Source organism: Calonectris borealis, chromosome 1 (assembly GCF_964195595.1).
Source record: "Calonectris borealis chromosome 1, bCalBor7.hap1.2, whole genome shotgun sequence".
Classification (NCBI taxonomy): domain Eukaryota; kingdom Metazoa; phylum Chordata; class Aves; order Procellariiformes; family Procellariidae; genus Calonectris; species Calonectris borealis.
In genome coordinates, this window is record NC_134312.1 from 84,235,500 (window position 1) to 84,256,344 (window position 20,845).

The 20,845-nt window shown below is 47.0% G+C and overlaps 2 protein-coding genes across 2 annotated transcripts; one reads left to right on the plus strand and one right to left on the minus strand.

Moving 5' to 3' along the window:
* Positions 1-556: 556 nt before the first annotated feature.
* Positions 557-5,332, minus strand: LOC142078059 (uncharacterized). Its single transcript, XM_075140595.1, has 2 exons — positions 5,211-5,332; positions 557-1,962 (listed from the first exon to the last, which is right to left on the minus strand). The coding sequence occupies exons 1-2, from the start codon at positions 5,330-5,332 to the stop codon at positions 1,182-1,184; spliced, it is 903 nt and encodes a 300-aa protein (XP_074996696.1). The 3' UTR covers positions 557-1,181.
* Positions 5,333-15,273: 9,941 nt separating this feature from the next.
* Positions 15,274-16,345, plus strand: LOC142090166 (olfactory receptor 10R2-like). The gene has a single exon (XM_075167684.1). The coding sequence runs from the start codon at positions 15,407-15,409 to the stop codon at positions 16,343-16,345; it is 939 nt and encodes a 312-aa protein (XP_075023785.1). The 5' UTR covers positions 15,274-15,406.
* The last annotated feature ends 4,500 nt before the right edge of the window (positions 16,346-20,845 follow it).

Sequence of the window (20,845 nt, forward strand, 5' to 3'; positions counted from 1 at the left end):
TTCCCAGGAGTGTTAGAGATGTGTTTATGTGCTACCTATTGTCTCTGACAAGACAATGGGAGATGGACGTGACTTACCCCTGCTCTCCCCTGGAAACCACTTCTGGAACGTGTTAGTAGAACAAGATTGAAAGAAGAGTGTGTTTCAACCGTTCCCTGAGCCAAAGCGCTTCATGCCCTGCGTTTCTATGAAATCCTGCACCGAGCTGGGTCACCTGTTTGTGGCAGTTTTGAGCGGACTGCATTTGCCTATGGAAACCAGACAACACGCTTGCCTATGGCACGTGCACCCTTCCTTTCTCTTCCCTCTCCTCCCATGGAGCTCCAGGGAAAACTAACTTCAGCCTAGATGTATGGGATACATATACTTAACATCCTGAAGACCTTGCAGTGTGGAAATAACTAGGAAAAGTGGGGGGAAATGAGTAACAGTCTCTGTCAGAAAGTGGCTTTTCCTGCCTTCCCAGGGTCCCGAGTGGGGACACGTGCGATGAGAAGAGGCCGCAGGAGGGCCTGTCCTTGCGTGCTTCACCTGGAAGAAAGGCGGGCAGTGTGCTCAGGCTGGATCTGGAACCTGAGGGTTCTCCGAGAGCCATGGAAAGAAAGGTGTGGAAGACACCAGCTGTCGGGCTCTGCGTGGGCAGGCAGCGGTGGGGATTGGGGTGCTGGCTGTCACGAGCCCAAGTGCTTTCCTGCCCTCCCCACCCAGGAAGGGCAAACGCGGCACTTGCTGTCTCCCCCCTATTCTCCCTTGGGACGCCGCAAGAGGAACCTCCAGGGCCCTTTGCTCTTCTAGAAACATTCACCCGCACCATCCCTCACAGCCTGTGCCACCCTTTGGGGGGCAGATCCCTTCTTCCCTCCTCAGCTGCTTTCAGACCAAGTGCAAAACTGAGCCGGAGGCAGGTGCTGCCCGTCAGGGCCAGTTGCCCTCCAGGCAGGTTCCTGCCCTCCTTCTCAGCAAGGGCTGCTCTACAGCCTCCCTCTGCAGAGCCTTCTGTCTGCATCCAGCTGCACGCCTTTGGCCAGCCAGGAGACGCCAGTCCGACACACAGCACAAAAGGCCCATGGCCCGTACGGCATTGCAAAAGCTTTTATTGTGCCCTTAGACCATAGTTCCTGGCACACGTGGTAGTCCTTGCCTTGCCTTGCTGGTGTGGGGCAGGCGCTGCTACCTTCTTCTCACTCGACAGCGGCAGTGGCACGGGCAGGTGCAGCCCTTTGCGTGGGTTGTCTCTTCTTGCTCTTGGTCGTCTTCTTTTTGGAGGATGAGGCCACGCGCCGGCTTTGGGGGGCAGCCCTGCCGCGGCGCCTGGGCACGCCGCCTCGCAGGAGCTGCTTGAGCACAGAGCTCCCTTGCACCGCCGCCTGCATGTGCGATGGAGAAATGCGCTGCTGCTTGCTCTTCTTGGAAATCTTGCCAGCCGCGTCCATGGTCTTGTGCGTCACCCACTGCAGCACCGCAGCCAGATAGACGGGGGCCCTGGCTCCAACGCGCTCAGCAAAGCGGCCTCTGCGCAGCTGCCTGTCTACGCGGCTCACAGGGAAGAGCAGCCCGGCCCGGGAGGACCGGGAGGAGCGGCTCTTTTTGGCCTTTGCTTCTGCGCCTTCGGAGGGGCCCCCAGAACATGCCGCTTCGGGCTCCCTCTCCCGCTCAGGCATTGTGCAGACCTCCTCTTCTCCGGACATGCTGCTGGCAGCTTGCTCCCGCAGGGATCTCCCTGCCGCGCCTTCCCGTGCCCTGCCTGCCTTGCCCGCCTGCCCTTGCTTCCCTTGCTGGCCCTTGCTGCTGGTTCCTGTCTCCGGGCTCGGGTTGCCTGCGCTTGTCCTTGCCGGCCTGGCCAAGCCTTCTCTGTGGCCGAGACACTTTGGCTGAGCCCCTCCGAAGAAGGGCTCGGGCTCAGGCCCTCTCCTGCGCAGGCTCGGGCTTTTGCTCACCCGGGCAGCGGGAGCTAGGGCTCTCCTGGTGGCGGGGACCAATAGGAAAGGACTTCCTCTGTGACCTCACCTCCCCGCTTGTGACATCATCCCCCCTGGCTCCGCCCTTTGCGGGTGAGCTCAGGGAGCAGCTCTGCTCCCCAGCTCTGCTCCTCTTTTCCATGGCGCTTGGAACTTTCCCAGCGCTTGGCACGGGGGGAGCTGCCACGAGGCTGAGCGCTCTCCTCTCCTCCGCGTTCTCCTCCCTGGCCCTGCCCTGCGACAGCTCTCCCTTCAGCCCTTGCCTCTCCCCTCCAACCCAAACCCGTGTTGCCACTCTTGGGGAGAGGACTTTCTTCCCTCTGTCACGGCATCCCAGAGCCACAGGCTGCCCAGACATGGGTCCCGTTGGGTCTTGCCCATCAAGGCCTATCACCTCAGAAGGGTCATTAGTAGAGACATATTAGGCAGTGGCAAAGCCTGGACTTTGAATGTTCCAATGCCAGCATCCATTCTCCCCTCCTCCATTTCAGTCTTGCCCCTTAGCTGGAAAGAATACCCTGTATTTGTGTCCGGTGTGTGAGAGAGAAATGCAGGGACTCCCCATGCGAGTTAAGTTTCATCAAGTCATTGACATTGTGTCTGAGAAGTTGCAGTTATGTGATCGACATTTTCAAAGGTCTGTGATGAAGGATGTTTAAAAACAAACCTTTGGGTAAAGGGAACAATACCTTCTCTTCCCAGAAGATACCAGCCTTCGTTTTGATCTTATTTCCTTTGATTTTTGTGTAAGCTTCCTCATTTTTATCTTTCTGTGTAGACCCTCATGTCACAAGGTTATTAGGTACATGGCTTAAACTCCTCTGGAGTCTTAGTTGGGCAGCAAGTAAGTAAGAAGCTACAGTAATTTATTATTACTCTTATTAGTGTTAGAGTTAGTCCCATGTGAAAGACTGTTTGAAAGTGTGAAATATTTTCGGTCCTTGTAGCATTTCAAGGTATAATGTTGTATTTGGGAAAAGATCGGCTTTTCTAATGGATTAAGCTGTGATATGATAATTTCATTCCTTTGTCTTCCGATCATTCTTTCTAGCAGAACTTTTTTGCATAAATGAGAAAAAGAGATCAAATCCTCACAACAGAACTAATCCTGCTCAAATTTTCCAGTTTTCTGGATGCCTAGCTTGTGGTCTTCCTTGTGTGTTCCTTCATATACCTGCTTATGCTTGTCAGAAATGTCAACGTTATGGTAATAATAAGGATTGACTGTACTCTCCCATTTATTTCTTTCCCTCTGTTCCTTCATTTTCATAGATCTGTTATTAACTAGTCATTGTCCCTAGTGTGTTGGCAAATTTCTTAAAAGAAATCAAGACCATTTCATTTATTTCCTGCCTTATGCAGATGTTTTTCTTCACTGGTTCTTCATGCTCAGTTTGTTTCCTTCTAGTAGCAATGGGTTATGGTTGGTGCTTTGCAATATAGAAGCCTTCAAACCCATTCTCCTGAACCCCAAAGCCTGTACTCATCTGGTGGCCTTTCCAGCACTAATTGGGTTTGGGCTGTCTCTAAGAGAGACATCTTCCATATTTAACTTAAGTTTCTATGCAACTTGTGATTATATGGCTTGCATGGACAGCAATGGAACCGAACTTTTCATGTTCAGTCTTAGCATGTTGGTTATATTTGGCTCATTCCTATTGATGCTGCTTTCTTAAGACTTCATCGTAAAGCAAATTCCCTCTACTGAAGAGAAGCAAAAAGCTTTTCCTAAGTGCTTTTCTCATCTTGTTGTGGTGCTGTGCACTTTGAATGTGTCTCCATGATAGGTTTGATGCCCAAATCCTTGGATCTACCTTGGATGAAGACACTTTTCTTTGTTACTTATACTGTAATGACTCCCTTTTTAAACTCTGTACATTATAACCTGAACAAACCAGAACATGCAGCTGGCCCTTCGGAAGACCCTTGGCACATTCAGGGCTCAGTTAGAAATCTAATTTAACCCCTTGAGAAGTCCTCACCCAATCCAGCAGCTGACAGCTTCATGGAAAGAAAAGGCTATGATATCAACTGCATCATGGGAGAATCTTGCCTATTCAGTGTCTTCTGCAAATTAAGCGCTCCTCAGAAATCATTCTCATGCAAGAAAACCTTCAGTGAACAGAGTCTGGTAGAAACATGACTTCAGAAATCCATACAGGACATTTGCAACTGTCCTTCCTAGGCCTCTGCTTGAACACACTCTTAGTTTTCTTCCCACCAGACCGTTTTTGTCCCATCTAGAATGCAGTCTTTCTAGGATGTCCACGTCCTTATGGTTGTTTTTAGGAAGTGATTAGGAGAATGCCAATACCATCAGGCCTGCAACGGGCATCAGTATGGTGATACCAGTATGTCTTACCCATCTGTCTCAGATGTTCCCCTGCTGACCACTGAAAGCATCCTGCTCTCTCCAAATCTTCCTGACTGAAGAAGTTGTTTTGACATGTGTTCTATGGTCAGAACAATGTTTGCTTTATGGTCCTGATTAGGTTGTGGTAATCAGGGGCAGGGATGCCCAGCAGGTAATCTTGGACAGTCCAGATCGTGATTTGCATACTTTATTATCACATTCCTCATCCCTCCCATTCTGCACCACAAGCTCCTCCCATATAAAGAACCTGCCCCCTTTTTCTCACTACTCCCGGTTTTACTACATCTGTTACCTAATTTGAGATTTATGATACTGTTATCTAGGCAATTTTGGCTCTATATGGTGTTACTCATATAACCAAACTATGGTTGGCCTTGCAAAATTCTTGCCACCAATACCTCCCTCCAATTATCCGTGAAGTGCAATGATTTCTCACATGAACTGCCCCTTAACAACCCGAGAAATCCAGCCATTCTTCATGGTGTTGTCTGTAACTTTTGTCAGCCTTTCACACTGTTACTTGCCATGTTGGGCAATTTCTCATGCCATGGCCAGTAGTTTCCTATGCCTTGGCTGGTGAGTGTAACCTCAGGGCAGGGCATAGTCAGGAGCCTACATGTGCCTGCAGCCCTAGCACTTGCCGTGGGAGTATTTCAAACACAAATGCAGCCCCAAAGAACCACTCTCAGAAGAGGCAGCACAGCTCCTGGGCTGAGAGTTCACCATGTCTGCAACCTGAGGAGGCAGCAGAGGGAAGGGTTTTTTAGCCTCCTCCCAAACCAACGTCACAGAATTCTTCCCGATTCTTCCTGAAAACTGGATTTCCCCCTTTCTCCCTTGCACAAATTCTGCTGGTTCTGGTGTTCTCCTTCACGTACTTGTCTGCTCTCACCGGCCATATCCATATAGTGGTGATAATAAGGGTTGATTGTTCTCTCCATTTCTCCATGTACTTCCCCGCTACTCTCTGCTTCTCAGAGACATCGTATACCTTTGTCATTGTCCCCAGCATGCTAGTAAATTTGGTAAGAAAGCAAAAGGTCCTTTTCTTCACCGGACATGCTATCCAGATGTGGTTTTTTCCTTGGCTTTTGATGCATCAATTGCATGATCCTAGCATCAGCGATAGATGATCGTTATCCCTCAGTCTGTAGGCCCTTGCACGTTATCATAAGTCACAGGTTCTGCATTCTGCTGGCAACTTTTTCAGCGTGGACTGGGTTTCTGTTCTCAGTAACAGAGACATGCATTATTTATCTTTCTGCAAGTAGAATAAAACCAACTACTTCCTCTATGATTTGGCACCACTTCTTGAGCTTGTGTGTGCCAGGAGCTGTCTAGATGAAATCGTCATTGTTATAATTTGTGTTTTGGCTGCATTCTGCTCTTTCACTTGATACTGCTCTTTTCCTTCTAATTCTCAACACCATCCTGAAGATCCCTTCCACTACGAGAAGGTGGAAAGCCTTCTCCATTTGTGCATCCCACTTTACTGTGGTTATTATGCACTTTGGGTGTGCCTGCATCATCTGCTTGAAGCTCAAATCCAGGGTACACCCTGAATAAGGATGTTCTGATTTCTGTCACCTACACAGTAGTAACTCCCCTGCTGAAATCATTGTTGTACAGTCTGTGGAACAAAAATGTGGAAGATGCTCTCTTGTGAAAAACAAATCTTTGGGGTTCATGAAATTTATCATGGAGTGAAGTTGAGAAACCTGTACAGCTGGAAAACCTATATTTCAGCTAGCTGAGAGGTGTGATAAAGTCTTTTTCCTGACCAAAAGGCTTGAGACAAACAAAGGAAGAAGCTGGATGGGACAGCAGAGAAGCAGTGTGGTGGAAATGGGCAGCGCAGACCCACGGTGGTCTTCACAGTGTGGGTCCGAAGTAGCAGTGGGCAGCTTTCCATCTGTGGAGTATCTGGGGAGGGAAAGCATCAGCTCCTGCATCCACACGGCCTGAGACGCAGCAAACGGGTAAAGCAGAGCTGTTCAGGCAGGTTTAGAGGCTAATTCATGTCTCACAGATAGGCATCCTGCATGACTGATGCAGAGTGCTGCCAGGTAGGTGTTGTACTACTGCTGTGTCCCCTAGGTTGAAATATAAGGCATAGCCGCCTAGAAATGGTTGATTTGTGTGATTAAAGGCTCATCCCCACAAACACAAAGGAACAGAATTCAGCAAAAGGAACACGGGCAGGTAGGGAAACCCCCGGTAACCTGAGCAAAGCCACCGGAGCACCCTGACCCGGCTCCTCCCAGGGCTGCCACAGGGCAGTGACCAGCCCCGTTGTGGGGGAGTGAGACCCCCCAGGTGAGTCAAAGGGAGGGACTCCCTTACAGACTGCCTAGGGGTATGGGACTCATTACGGGATCATGAGAAAAGCATTCTGAGATTGTGCGAGACTTTTTATGGGCTGTTTAGGGGAAGAGCCAAAGGTGGAAAGGGAGGGATCAAGGTGCTCTAGAAGGAACAACGGTGGGAAAAGAGAGGGAAAATGGGACAAAAGGGGCTGGTCACTTCTAGACAGGTTGCTGGTCAGTACACTTGTCTGGCTATGCCCTGCACCTGATCACCGCAGTCTCTCCTGTCTTCTTCTTAAACTCGATCCTGACTGTTTTCCTGGGTGAAGGGCTCTCTATTCTGTGTGCACCTGTGTGTATGGAGGTCTGAGTGCCAGCCACTGGTGAGGGGCCCCTGGGTCAAAAGGGGCCGTGAGTCTGAGGTGCTGGTAACTGGGGAGACTGGAGAGTGTGCCTGTTGTGTGGGTGTGTGCATGTCAGTGTGTAGTCATTAGCAAATATTGAGCTGGACTAGCCATCAAGTAGGATAAGATGTTTGACAGCCAGGTATGATAAGGGCTTGCCAGCATCAACATAACGTTAGAAAACCTATTTTTATTTCAGACACGGTCTCATATTCCCCCTTGGGACTGTGCAAGAAGGACATGAAGATTGCTTTGCTCTTCTAGAAACATTCACCCGCACCATCCCTCACAACCTGTGCCCATCCTCTGGGGGGCAGATCCCCCTCAGCTGCTTTCAGACCAAATGCAAAACTGAGCCGGAGGCAGGTGCTGCCCGCCAGGGCCAGTTGCCCTCCAGGCAGGTTCCTGCCCTCCTTCTCAGCAAGGGCTGCGAAGCCTCCCTCTGCAAAGCTTTATCCCCATGTCCAGCAGTGTGCCCAGCACTGACGGGGTGCTCTCTCCCACTGGGCTGTTGCTCTTCACGCTTTGCTGCTGAAAACCTGCGAGGCATGCCCCAGGCACAGCATGGCGTTGCAAGGGCTTTTACTGTACCCTTAGACCAAGAGCCTTGCAAACAGGACAGCCCTTTCCTTGCCTTGCCAGTGTGGAGCAAGAGTTTCTGCTTTCTTTGCACTTGAGGGTGACACTCCTATGTGCAATCCTTCTTAGGGCTGATTGTTTAATATTCCTCTTCTTGAGACGTGGGGCAACTGACTTCTTTCTTTGGTGTGCCCCTGCTTTGCAGATGGTGATGCCTGCCAAGAGTTTCTTCAGTTCAGAGTATCTTTTGACAGTCTGTAGAATATGCCATGGAGAAATGTGCTGTTTTGCTTTGCTCTGAAATGTCCTTGTCCATGTCTACCGTCTCGTATGTCGAGTACTGGAGCACAGGAGCCAGACACACAGGGGCTCCAGCCCCAGTACATGCTGCCTGCTTCCCTTTGTGCAGCTGCCTGTCTTTGGGGCTCACAGAGATAGCCAGCCCAGCCCTGGAGGAGCAGCTCATTTTGGTCTTCATTTCTCTTCCAAATGGCCTGCAAAAGGCAGTTTCATGTCCTGTCTCCTTCTCAGACGTTTTGCAAGATAGTGCTCTGTAATCATACTTTCTTTAGCTTGTATTGATATTTCTTTCTGGTTTTTGTCTTTCCTGACTTTCTTTTCGGGCGTGACTGATTTGCTTAAACATTTTTCTTTTTAGAGGGTAGCTCGGTTCTCTCTACCTGGCATTCTTACCTCCCGTGAATTGCTTTCCTTGCTTACTTTCTGTCCCAGCCTTGTAAAATAAATGTAAGCAACTCTTGGGCACTGGAGACTTCTTTTGTGATTGAGTCTGTCTTTAAATAAGGGAACAAATGTCCCTTTTGACTGGGTGGATAGGAACCAATGGGAAGCTGTAACCTTTGTTACTCAAGCACAGGAGGCAGCTCATCCTTTTATTGCGTCACTTGCCTTGACACACCCTCTGCTGCGTACTTCTCTGATTCACATGGTTCAGGGAAGTAAAATTCTCTTATAGCTTTACTAAGAATGTTACCTTGTCACCCACACTATTCTTGTTTAATACAATTTTTAATTTAAAGGGTGGTGAAGAATAAAGCAAGAGACACAAATTCAATGGATGGCTGTGAGTGGCCTTTTCTGGGAGTTTTTATGAATGGGTCTTATAGGCACTGATTACTGTTGATGGAGCAAAAGCTACCAGAAAACAAGACAAGGAGAAGGAGAGTATGTGCCGAGAGGTACTCTGCGAAAACCTCCTAAGGTCTGATAGACTCTGGAGCCCGGGAGTTCCGCTGGAGCTGCAAGACCTGGTCAACCCAGAATGCCAACAGCCTGCCAAACCTGTACCAGCAGCACACACCAGCACCTACAACACGCACAGTAACCCAGACTGCTGCCGGGCTGCGGCTGCTGTTTCCAGCAAAGCCTGCAGGGTTGGGCATACAGCTGATGAAACTCAGGGCCCTCTGAGGGACTTTCTGAACACCTGCCCTGAAGCCACCAGTGTGTCAATACACCCTTTTGCTGCCAAGTGTCACGCTGCGCTGGGCCTCGCTGCTGCTGCTCCGACCGGGTAGCTATGAACGAGTGTGTGAACTGCATCAAGGGGAGCAAGAGAATGTGTTTTGTGAATAGCCATCTACTTCTGTAATAACTGCGTGGCTCTGCCAATAATGACTCTTAATTAATAAAAGGTGTTCTAAATAATGTTGGCTGTGATCTTTGCCTCCCCCAAATCTTTTTTTTTAATAAGGGAGAAGGGAATTTACAACAGAAGAACTAATTTCCCAAAGAAGAGCTGTCAGGGGCTGCAGAAACTCATTGTTCCTCCGAGAAGTATAACATCCTGAACCCATTACTTGACTTAAATGACACAATGCTCAGACAACCAGAAATTTGTCCTATCCTGTTGCTCTGAAACATGTGTCAAATACCACTGCTGTAGTTATTTTGTTCTTTGAACTGAATAACATCAGAGAGGTTTCTAACAAAATACCACCCATTATAAATACTTGTACATTAGGAGGTGTGGTAACTTGTTTGGAGAAACAAGAAGACTTGAGAGGTTAAAGAGAAGCCGAATTCCAGACTAAGAAGCAACAAAAGAAAGAAGAAAAAGAAAAGGAAGAAAGAGGAAAAAAGAAGAAATAGACCAGCATTATCTAATAGGGAAGAGAAGATGTACAAGAGGAAATATCAACTGAACTAGTTAATCAACAGGTTGATCATCAGAGCTGGAAGCCCTCAAACTTTCCAACCATTAAGACCCAGCTTTGATCATTAGTGCTGGCTTCTTAGGCTCAGGCCTCATTAGAGCTGTGGCTTCAAGCTTTTAGAACTTTGGAAAGTCATAATGTTATCTGATAATTTGCAAGAGGGTTACTTTAAACTGCACCTGGGTCTGACGCAGGCTGAACGGTCCGCTTGACCTGAAGAGCAGCAGGAAGCGTTTCTTGCTATTCCGCAGTGTTCAGAAATACAGGGCCAGCCTTAGCAGAAAGGACTGAAACTCTCTCTTTCTACCATTGGTTCTTCTCCATGCGCTAGAATAAACCAGAAATAATGGTGGCTCTATCTACTCTCATAAACTGCCCGTGTCACATTGTGGTGCCCTTATGGGGAGTGGGAAGCAGAAGAGCTGAAGGCGTCCTCTCCTGCTCCTCCAGCTATGGTCACTGCCTTTGTAGAAGATGTCGCAGATCTAAACAACTCATTCCCCACTGATGTTTAGCTCCTCTTTATCTATAAGAGGCCAACCATTTCCCTTTCCAGACAGCATTCCGCCAAAATAAATGAAACAAGATTTTCAGTCTGTCTCCTGTAAGAGAGGCCTCACATTCCCATCATCAGCACAGCCTTTTTCTGCATTCTGGTTTTTGTTTGTCTGTTCTGACCAGAGATGCTTTAACCATAAGGGGATTCCAGATGAAGCAGAGCCTGAGCATCAGCTTGCCTCTGTTTCTGTTGGGAACACATTTCCCAAAGTTTATCGTGCTCACAGGATGCAAATGGTCCATATACATCCTGTGACCAGCTTTCACAGTCATTTCCAGCAGATGAACTTATTGTTCCAAGCAGTCCTTTTATCTATTAGTCTTCCAAGCTCATGGCCTTCTATTTTGTGCTGTTGAATTTTTCTGTTCTGCTGAGTTTTAAGAGAACTGCTTATGCACCGTCAGCTGGTCAATCTTACTCACTCTAGCTTGCTGGCCTGAGTATATTCCAGCAGGTCTGATACATTTATTTCACTTCCGTAGCTCTTCTGAAGGCACATGTTGCCTCAATTGTGGTATATTTCATGCCTAGATGAGCAGCTGTGAGATTTAGGGATGCAGCTAATTCTGCTCTAGGTTTTTCGGGATCCAGAAGTTTTCTCGCTCTCTATAAGGGTCAGTTAAGAAATGGAGAAGAGACAGCATTTCTCAGCTGACAAGTAGTCATACTACAACAGGATGATTATATAGGTTTTCTGTAAGAGCTTTATCTTACTTACTTTATTTTAGACCTTACGTATGGTTTCTCTTACATGATTATAATTTTTGATTGTCTGGAGCAATAGTCAAATATTAAATTGTAATAGGCAAGAAATAAATAAAAAGGCTATTATTATACAGATGCTTATTTTTCTTAATGCCTACATGAAAATTTTATAGCTTTCAGAGGTGCTGGGTGCTGGCTTGCCTCCTTTAAGTCAATGAAGAGCCTCTGAAAGTTGAAATCCTTTAACTTGGTGCCTAAGAGAGGATATAGAGTGGAACTTTCAAAAACTCCAGAATTACTTTGGTGCACAAAGGTGATGGATCATTTTAGGTATTTACAAATAAACATATTTTACCAATGACACTTCCCTAAACAAGCACACTTGTGGGGAAAAAAAACAAGAAAACAAAACAAAACAAAGCAATTATTATTCCTTTTATTAGAGATAACGAATTATGCTTCCTCATATGCAGCCATCCTAGGCAGGTAGTATGTTTTACCAGAACTATTGACCCAGCTGGAAAGAATAGTTTGTCTTCTCGATTCTAACTTGCAGTCGGAATAAACTACTGTGTAGCAGTTTTTTTTCTGAGCATATCAGTTGATCTAGTAAGATATTATTTGTCCCTACCATATTTGTATTTCCTGTATCCTTAGGATGCTAGAGCTTCAACTCTATTATTCGAGAAAGAAAAAGAGAGAAAACATGATGCTAATGGGCTTTGCTTCTCAGGAGGGTGAATGAGCCTGTGAAGAGTTTTGCTACTGCACTCTACGGAGCCTGACACCTCTCACGCAGGAAGCGAACATGACGACCACTGCAGTGCAGAACCCGCTTTGTGTGGTTTTGTCAGGCTGCTACCCACAGCAGTTCCTCAGACTGAGTAGCTGAGGTATCTGCATTCTGCAGGGTAGTTCTTGCATTGACCCTGACTCAGGGTGTAGGCCCTTAGTGCCTTCCCACATTTTTCCCAAATCTTTACCCACATTTCAAATGTCTTTCTTCCTGCAGCTCTATTTGCTGACGTTTATGCTTTGGAAAATCTTCCCTGGTCTCTGTGTTGACACGTCTAACTGGGAGGTCTAATGGTTCAAAAGTGCCATATATTCCACCAGTCTATCAGCTTTCATGGAATTAATCGTCTGCAGGATCATGTCTTCTGGGAAATAAGGCTGCTAACTGGGATGGGGTTTTCGAAATAATGGACTACATTCAACACCTAATTCCTCTGGATCTTTCTACTTGGCACAAGTTTAGAGGAGAAGAAAAAAATCTCCCTACCCCTCATCCTAAACAAGCCTTTGAAGGCAGGAGCCTTATATGTTCATTCAGGAGAATAACTGCAGGTACCTATTGTTGAAAACTTCCTGTGAAATAGGTAACAGTTGAGACAGCTGTCTTCTTTCAAAAGAAGAGAAATGGGAAAGCTGGCACCCCCTTCAGCCACAGGTGCCAGCCATGGTTGTGTTCGCTAATGTGAACACATTAAATGTCAAAAATTGATGAGCCACTTACCATTTGGATTGAACAGATGTTCATCTACCAGGGGAGACTATCGCTAATGTTCTAACCCTGAGCATCGATAAACCAGATACATTAGTCCATTCCTACTTGAACCCTGTAGGTGTTTGGCTTTTTCTAATAAACATGAGAAAAGCAGAACTGAAAACTGCAAGTCAAACCACAACAGCCACAGTTGCATTCATACAGCTAGACATTTGTTGTAGTTGTTTCTGGAACACTGAGATGACTGAGGGGCCAAATTCTCTTTTCCAAGGCACTCACGCAGTAAACAAAATTATAAGATAGCAAAAATCTGACAGAATTTTACAAGTGAAAGAGAGGTGGGAAGAAATCTCCTTTTCCTAAAGTGGATCATTCCTAATTTCAGCATGAAAAGCAATCAGCATTAGCATAGTACCTACACCATTTGGATAATTGGGGCTGTAAGAGAGCTTCACTGCCTTTGTTATCCTTTCTTATCCCCATGTTGGCTTTCACTTCAGAGCCAGAGATAATTCCTGCACACACAGACTCATAGAAGAAGTTAGACTGGAAGGGACGTCTGGGGTCACCTGGCCCAGCATCCCATTTCTGAAGCAGGGTACATCCTGACGCACGCTCCTTCGCACGACTGCATCGTTCTTGCCCGGCCCTGAGACCACCAGTGTGGTCCTAAAGAACTTTACTCAGTTCCTCATTTCATACCACCCTGTGGAGGGAAGAAGAATGGTCTTGTCCTTACGACCCAGGTAGGTGTAGAGCCTTCAATGAAGTATAAGTCTCCTGCAGCCCAGCTGATGATGGCCTCTTCTCAGGGAACAAAGCTCCTCTCTTGCTATTGAATTATATTAACCCCGAGAACAATGCTGGATATTTTATGCTGATTTTTTTTCCATTTCAGTCCATGCTGTTTTGGAATATGGAAAATCGGAATATGGAAAATACGGAAAAATGTAGCTTGCTAAAAATTTAACCAAGAAATTACTAATGAAATCAGGTCTAAGCTTACAGGGAAAGTCGAGATTATGAGCTATCAGACAAATCTAAATAACAAGGTGCGAGAGATGGCATTTCTTTATATTCTGAACTCTTCAATAACAATTCTGACAGAGTTAACTCACGGGTTTCCGTTTTGTGTCATAATGGCATATTGCATTTGGTTGACTCATTGATTTCCTGGCCCAGAAGTTTGCCTTGTGACTCACAAGTCCGGTTGCGCTAACAAGAATTTACCATGTTAATGTACTTTGTTATTTACAAATAATTCCAAAGAATTGTTGATCTTTTATTGAAAAATATGCATTTATTTGGATTTGTGCACTAGACTGTGTGGAAAGAGTCTTCCCCAACCCCCACTTGAAAATGAAACACTTTTCCAGTCACAACAGTAAAAAAGACACTTTTGATAACTTTGAGTAAAACTTCCCCTTTTTTTAGGGAGAAGAGCTTTTAGTTACAATTGCATTGAAGCTTTTCTTCATTTGTTTTCTTTAATTTATGAAGTAAAACTGTGAAGTTCATCCTATTTTATTATGTCCCACTGATGATACTGTTACCAATTAGTCCCAGCTTTTGATTTACCACAAAGACTATGCCCCAGAGGTCTCACAGGATGTATAAAGGTGTGACTTCTTTGAATTGCAGGTATTCAGAAGACTTGTTCTATACCCTGCATTGCTAACAGCTGGTTTTTCTCCTAGTAGGAATGGAGTTACGATGTCTATCCCCTTTTTTTTCCAGTCCTTGCCAGGGAGATAAGGAAGACTGCTACTGACATCTCAGGAAACAAATTAATGGCAAGACTGAGCAAAGTTTGCATCAATCTGTGATTTTAGAGTTGTCAGCTAAGGTATGTTTCTTTAGGTAAGAAATTCCAGCAGCTTCTGCAAATCAGCATTCGGTTTCTGATATTAGACATGTAGGTAAGCTGAACTGTAGGGTCCTGAGAACGACAAAGTTCCCAGCGGTTTGGAGAGCGGTGCGACTAGTGTCAGTGATGAAGGATTTAGCCTGGTTTCTCTCCCTTACAGCACTATTGGTGTGAAAGAAACAGTTCCCTGGTTTTGTCTTTCCGCATATGTCACTCTGCATTGTGATGAAGGTGCTAATTATAGCTAGGTTTTACTTAAAACGTTAAAATGTGTTTAAATGGGTTAATATACGGCACTAATTGGCACTAATACTGAACCTGAATGAGTCAGCAGTTTGTTTTGTCTGACATTACTGGCTTCTGAATATTGAACCACAGAAAGAAATGGCTTGTGGGATTTTATTTTGCAATGCTAGATGAACAGCGAAGATTTTGTCCAAGCATAAAACCATCTTTTCCTTCCCCTGTATTTAAACTGTCTGCTTTTGAATACTGGTGCACTTCTAGACCCTCTAGTCCCAGAATACCAAATTTTATTCTGTAGTGAGATAAAAACCACTGGGATTTCAGCTTCAAATAAGCCTCAAGGAAGTTTTACCCTATACGTTCAGTGCCGTTAGGCTGAGCTGCTACTCTGACTTCGGAGTAAGATCCCAAACTTGGTTCTCTTACCATTTTACTTCATACTGAAGGAACAGCAAAGAAATGTTTTATAATACTGCATTTAGTAATATTCCTAAACTGAAAGGAGAGTTTGCAAAGAAGCAGGGAACTTAAAAGGAAACAAAGTTCTCTTGCTTACTGTTATGATTGCTTCACTGTAGAACTACTGCCCATTTGTGTCGGAGGACTACACCCTGCTGTTATACTGTGCTTTGGGGATTATGAAGGGAAAATGGTTTTGTTACTTGTCTCACCATTCATGTCAGATTTCTTTTTGACAATGACCTCTTTTTAGATCAGAAACTTTATGATGAATGAAACCAAAGTGATGGAGTTCGTCTTGATTGGATTTTCAGATTTTCCAGATCTTCAGATTCCGTTATTTGTCTTTTTTTTCCTGACTTACCTGGTCATCCTCACTGGAAATGTCCTGCTAATGACAATTATCAGGCTTCACCGTCACCTTCACATCCCCATGTATTTCTTCCTTTCCATTCTCTCTTTTTCAGAAACTTGCTATACATTTACTGTCATTCCCAAGATGCTGGTAAATCTAATAACAGAAAAAAAGTCCATTTCTTTCACTGGATGTGCTGCTCAGATGTTTTTCTTCATTGGCTTTGCAGGCACTAACTGTATACTTCTAACAGCAATGGGGTATGACCGATGTGTGGCTATATGTAAACCTTTACATTACAGAGTCCTCATGAACAACACAGTCTGTAGTCAGCTAGTGGCCTTTGCAGTGATGACTGGCTTTACCTTGTCCCTGATAAATACCTACATTATATTCACATTGCCTTTCTGTGGAGAGAAGGAAATTAATCACTACTTCTGTGACATGCGTCCTGTCATTCAGGCAGCTTGCACACAGAATAATGAAACTGAGATAGTAATTTTTATTATTTGTATTGTGGTTCTGTGTGTCCCATTCTTATTGATTATTCTCTCGTACATTTTGATCTTCAACACCATCCTCAAGATCCCCTCTACTGAGGGGAAACGTAAAGCCTTTTCCACTTGTGCCTCCCATCTCACTGTGGTTGTGGTGCACTTTGGGTGTGCCTCCATCACCTATTTAAGGCCCAAATCCGCCTATTCCCTAGAGGAGGACACTCTGATTTCTGTCACTTACACTGTGGTGACTCCCTTGCTGAACCCTGTGGTTTATAGCCTGAGGAACAAGGATGTGCAGTTGGCCCTTCGGAAAAGCCTGGGACGAAAACTGTGCACATGGATGACGTAAAGGAAGCTCCTTGAAGCTCTGGTGTGAATGGGCTCCACCCTTAGGTAGATGGTATTTTTTGTACTTTGGCATTGAAAAAGCAGGGTACAATTCCATTTGGAATAATGCTGGATGTCAACCTGGATAATCCTATAATAATCGGTAATAGGAGAAATTGCATTGCTAAAAGCTGACCTGCAGCCACCACTCGCTGTCAGCTACATTACTTACTGTTTTGGGCTGGTAAGGGAGATGAAAAGACCATTGTGATGTACTGAAGAGTAAAGGATTAGCATGGTACCTACACCATTTGGATAATTGCGTCTGTAAGAGAGCTTCACTGCCTTTGTTATCCTTTCTTATCCCCATGCTGGCTTTCACTTCAGAGCCAGAGATAATTTCTGCACACACAGACTCATAGAAGAAGTTAGACTGGAAGGGGTCACCTGGGAGACACCTGGCCCAGCATCCCATTTCTGAAGCAGGGTACATCCTGACGCACGCTCCTTCGCACGACTGCATCGTTCTTGCCCGGCCCTGAGACCACCAGTGTGGTCCTAGAGAACTTTACTCAGTTCCTCATTTCATACCACCCTGTGGAGGGAAGAAGAATGGTCTTGTCCTTACGACCCAGGTGGGTGGAGTGCCTTCAATGAAGTACAAGTCTCCTTCAGCCCAGCTGATGATGGCCTCTCCTCAGGGAACAAAGTTCCTGGAGTTCCGTCAGACATATGGCACAGCGTGCCCCCGGACCCTGAGTTGGTGGCCGTTAGCTCCGTGTCCATTTATGCTCCATTCAAACTGAGGCTCTCGGAGAGCACAGGTGGGCCTGTGACCCTTCTCCTCTTGGCCGCTTGGTGGGAGATTGAGGAACGCCTTGTTCATCTGGAGCGCACCGGTTCTCTGAACACAGGGAAACAGACTGGCTGTCTTACACCTTTCCACGCTATGTCAGTAGGTCACAGTCAATAAACCTGAAGCACGGCCAGAGAAAAGGACAACAGTGACTTGGTCTTGCTATTGTGACTTGCGCCCGTTGTCTTGGTGGGAGAGAGACAAAGCTGTTGTTAAGTCCAGCCAGGGAGTTGATCGGTCTCTGATTCTGCTCTATCAGAAACCATCTGCCCTAGTTACGCCACCCAGCAAAACACCGTCCTACCTCATGGCTGGGCTGGCTGCGCACACCCGTATTAGAGTTTGAGGGAGCAGTAGTGTATATCTCAATGATGGGGATCCAACATCTTGCTCAGGGGCTGGGTCGTCTTCTGCTCATGCCCGAGGCTTATTTCCACTTCCCTCCCTCAAGCCCCTCCTCCCCGGTCACATTCAGCAAGATTAGAAGCAAACACCGAGTCACTCGGCGCCCGTGTGAGTACCTCTTTCCCACCTGAGAATGGTGCTGTTTGAACCTCATGTTCTCCCGATTCCGCCACACACACAATCTAAGCCCTGCTAAAATTACCTTCTTTCTAACCACATCGCAAACCACGTTAGAATAACTTGCTCAGAGCACACACTTTTGCTAACTGCTCCAAGCATGCCTCAAGATTTTCCCCGTTCCTTTCCAAAGACTGCTGCACAATCCAGCCCTGACTCATTAGGACAGGGACAGGGATCACTACGAGGAAGTTTATCTTTAACCACATTTTGCTTTTGAAACTACCTGTGAGCTTAAGCCCTCCTGAGCTTAGGTCCTTGACAATATGTCTCCCTTTGGCCAGAAAATGTGAGCCTGTACTCCACCTCACTGTTATGATGCCCTGGACTCCCTATGGCTGCCCCAGGCCAAGCCACGAGATGTGGGTGCCTTTCTTTCCAGACCTTCCTTCAAACCACAGGGCATGATTGCCATCACAGGCCAGGACTGCAGGAGCTTCACCTTTCACAGTTCAACAAAGGCCGGGTCCAAAGGGCATCTAAGCATCTAAATTGCAGCTAATTTTTGGTATGCTGCGCAATCAGGGGCTTTTTCCCCATCTCCACCTCCCACAGGAGGTGGCTGAACCTGAGCTAAGTAAAGGGTGAAATCCCAACTTTTATTGACAGCGATCGGGCGACAAATGCTACAGCAGCAGCAGCGGCTGTGCCTGACCTGCCATGCAGGCAATACGCTGCCAGAGCCTGAACTGAGCACGGTTCAGGTTCACACAGCCCTGCTCAGTACTTTGGGTAACGGAGCCAGCGGGCCGAGGCTCTGCCTGCCCGGACGGCACAGGGGAGGGTCCCGTGGTGCCGCGAGAGGAGCCGCACGAGGCGTCATTAAGGTGTCAGCGTTTCAATGATAACAAGTCTGGTGGGGCTCCTGCACGTGGCACGGGTGATTCCCAGTGCCGCAGTTGTGCTGCAACACAGGCCACAGCGGGGGTTGTTAAAAGTTAAGACTTCGTGTTTTGCAAAGCATTTCATGTCTGCTGGCGATGATGTTAGGGGCTGGCCGCACAGGGCCGCCAGACAGTGCTTGGTGAAGCCCCCGGGGCTGTGAGCAAAGCCAACGCAACAACAGACAGTTCCTCCCCCAAGACAAGGACAGATGATGACCTCTGCTCCTCTGCCTTCATTGCCACGGGCGGCCAACACCACCCGGTCTGCAGCTCCCCCTTTCTGCCACAGCCCGAGGGTCTCTCGGCACGGCCGCTGCAAGCATGGCAACGCAGGCATGGCAGACGTGGTGGGGGAAGAAGGCTCCGGGCTGCAGCTGTGTCTCCCACGTGCCTACCGACCCTGTCCACTCTCATGTCCGTAATACATATAACCCTTCTGCTGTTTGCCGGCACGCGCACCAATGCACCTACACGTTGATTTTAATGGCAGCTTGCCAGGAATAAAAGCTCAGCTTGCGCTGGTGTTGTGCTGAATCTGAACATTTGTTACTGTGGTTGGGATTGCTAAACTGTGATCAGACTCCAGACACAAGGGTCCCCCTTTCGGAAAGACTGCCCCGTTTCATTTCTTTATGAATGAAAGGTGTAACACAGAGGGCTCTTCCCGGTCACTACCTCGAGCTCTCCCTCTGTCTTGCCCCAGCAAATACAGGACTTGGTGCTCTCCCACTTTCCCCTGTTGGCCGTGATAATTCTCTCTATAGCTCCGGCATCCCCTTTCATCCAAAACATTGCATCTGCAGCCGTGCGCTGACCCCCTTCCCTCTCTGCGCTCGTTTCCTTTCTTCCTTTGCATCCATTTTCTCTCCCTGCACGTGCCTTGAAGGCTCTGAAAATGCCTGATGCCATTTACAGCAGGTCTGAACGTGCCCCCTCTGAGCCCCTCTGCTCTGCCAAAGCTTGACTGTGCCCACATCCCCCGTTCACGGGCCAGTCCCGCTGTTAAGGTTTCTCCGGCTGTGTCCCACGCAGTGGAAACAGCCCCTCTCGTTTGGAGTCACCTGCTTCCTCCCGTCATGCCCCGGATTGAGAACGAGTGCTGTTCTTCTCAGGTCACGTAGGACGGGGACAAACTTGCGGAGAGGACTGGAAGCCTCTGAGCCAACAGGGCCACTAGCAGAGGGGTTGTAAGCAGCGACAAGGCCCGGACTTTGCAAGTCTCAGAGTCAGCATCTGTTCTCCCCTCCTCCAGTCTGGCCCCGTAGCTAGAAAAAATACCTTGCCATTAAATGAATGCGGAATATGGTTCCTTTTATAGGCAGAAATTCTAAGGCAGGTATTTAACACGCCTCAGCATGGGTCAAACTTAAGGATATGCTCTCCCGCATGTCTTTCTCATAGCAGGTTATCTTGCGCCACACACCTCAACCCCAGGAAAGGGGACAACCAAAACACTGGTTATCCTTGGCTTATTTTCAGATTGGTGGGGGGATGGCTTTTTTAAACTTTGATTGCTCCTATACGCTGAAAAAAATTTCAATCTCCTGGTATTGCGGCAGGTGACTTTGTTGCATTTGGAGCACTGATTATTAGTCGGGAATACCTGTTTATTTTATAAATTCCCCATAGTATCCGTATTTATATCAGTATCATTTACATCAGCAACAAGAAGTTTGTGGTGCCACTGAGAGACTTTCCCAGGAGTGTTAGAGATGTGTTTATGTGCTACCTATTGTCTCTGACAAGACAATGGGAGATGGACGTGACTTACCCCTGCTCTCCCCTGGAAACCACTTCTGGAACGTGTTAGTAGAACAAGATTGAAAGAAGAGTGTGTTTCAACCGTTCCCTGAGCCAAAGCGCTTCATGCCCTGCGTTTCTATGAAATCCTGCACCGAGCTGGGTCACCTGTTTGTGGCAGTTTTGAGCGGACTGCATTTGCCTATGGAAACCAGACAACACGCTTGCCTGTGGCACGTGCACCCTTCCTTTCTCTTCCCTCTCCTCCCATGGAGCTCCAGGGAAAACTAACTTCAGCCTAGATGTATGGGATACATACTTAACATCCTGAAGACCTTGCAGTGTGGAAATATCTAGGAAAAGTGGGGGAAAATGAGTAACAGTCTCTGTCAGAAAGTGGCTTTTCCTGCCTTCCCAGGGTCCCGAGTGGGGACACGTGCGATGGGAAGACGCCGCAGGA

Coding starts and splice junctions, on each gene's coding strand:
- LOC142090166 (XM_075167684.1), top strand. CDS start 15,407: ATGATGAATGAAACCAAAGTGATGGAGTTCGTCTTGATTGGATTTTCA.
- LOC142078059 (XM_075140595.1), bottom strand. CDS start 5,332: ATGACAAAGGTATACGATGTCTCTGAGAAGCAGAGAGTAGCGGGGAAG. Junction 1,963..5,210: donor TGGCCGGTGAGAGCAGACAA/GTACGTGAAGGA, acceptor CCCCGCCACCAG/GAGAGCCCTAGCTCCCGCTG.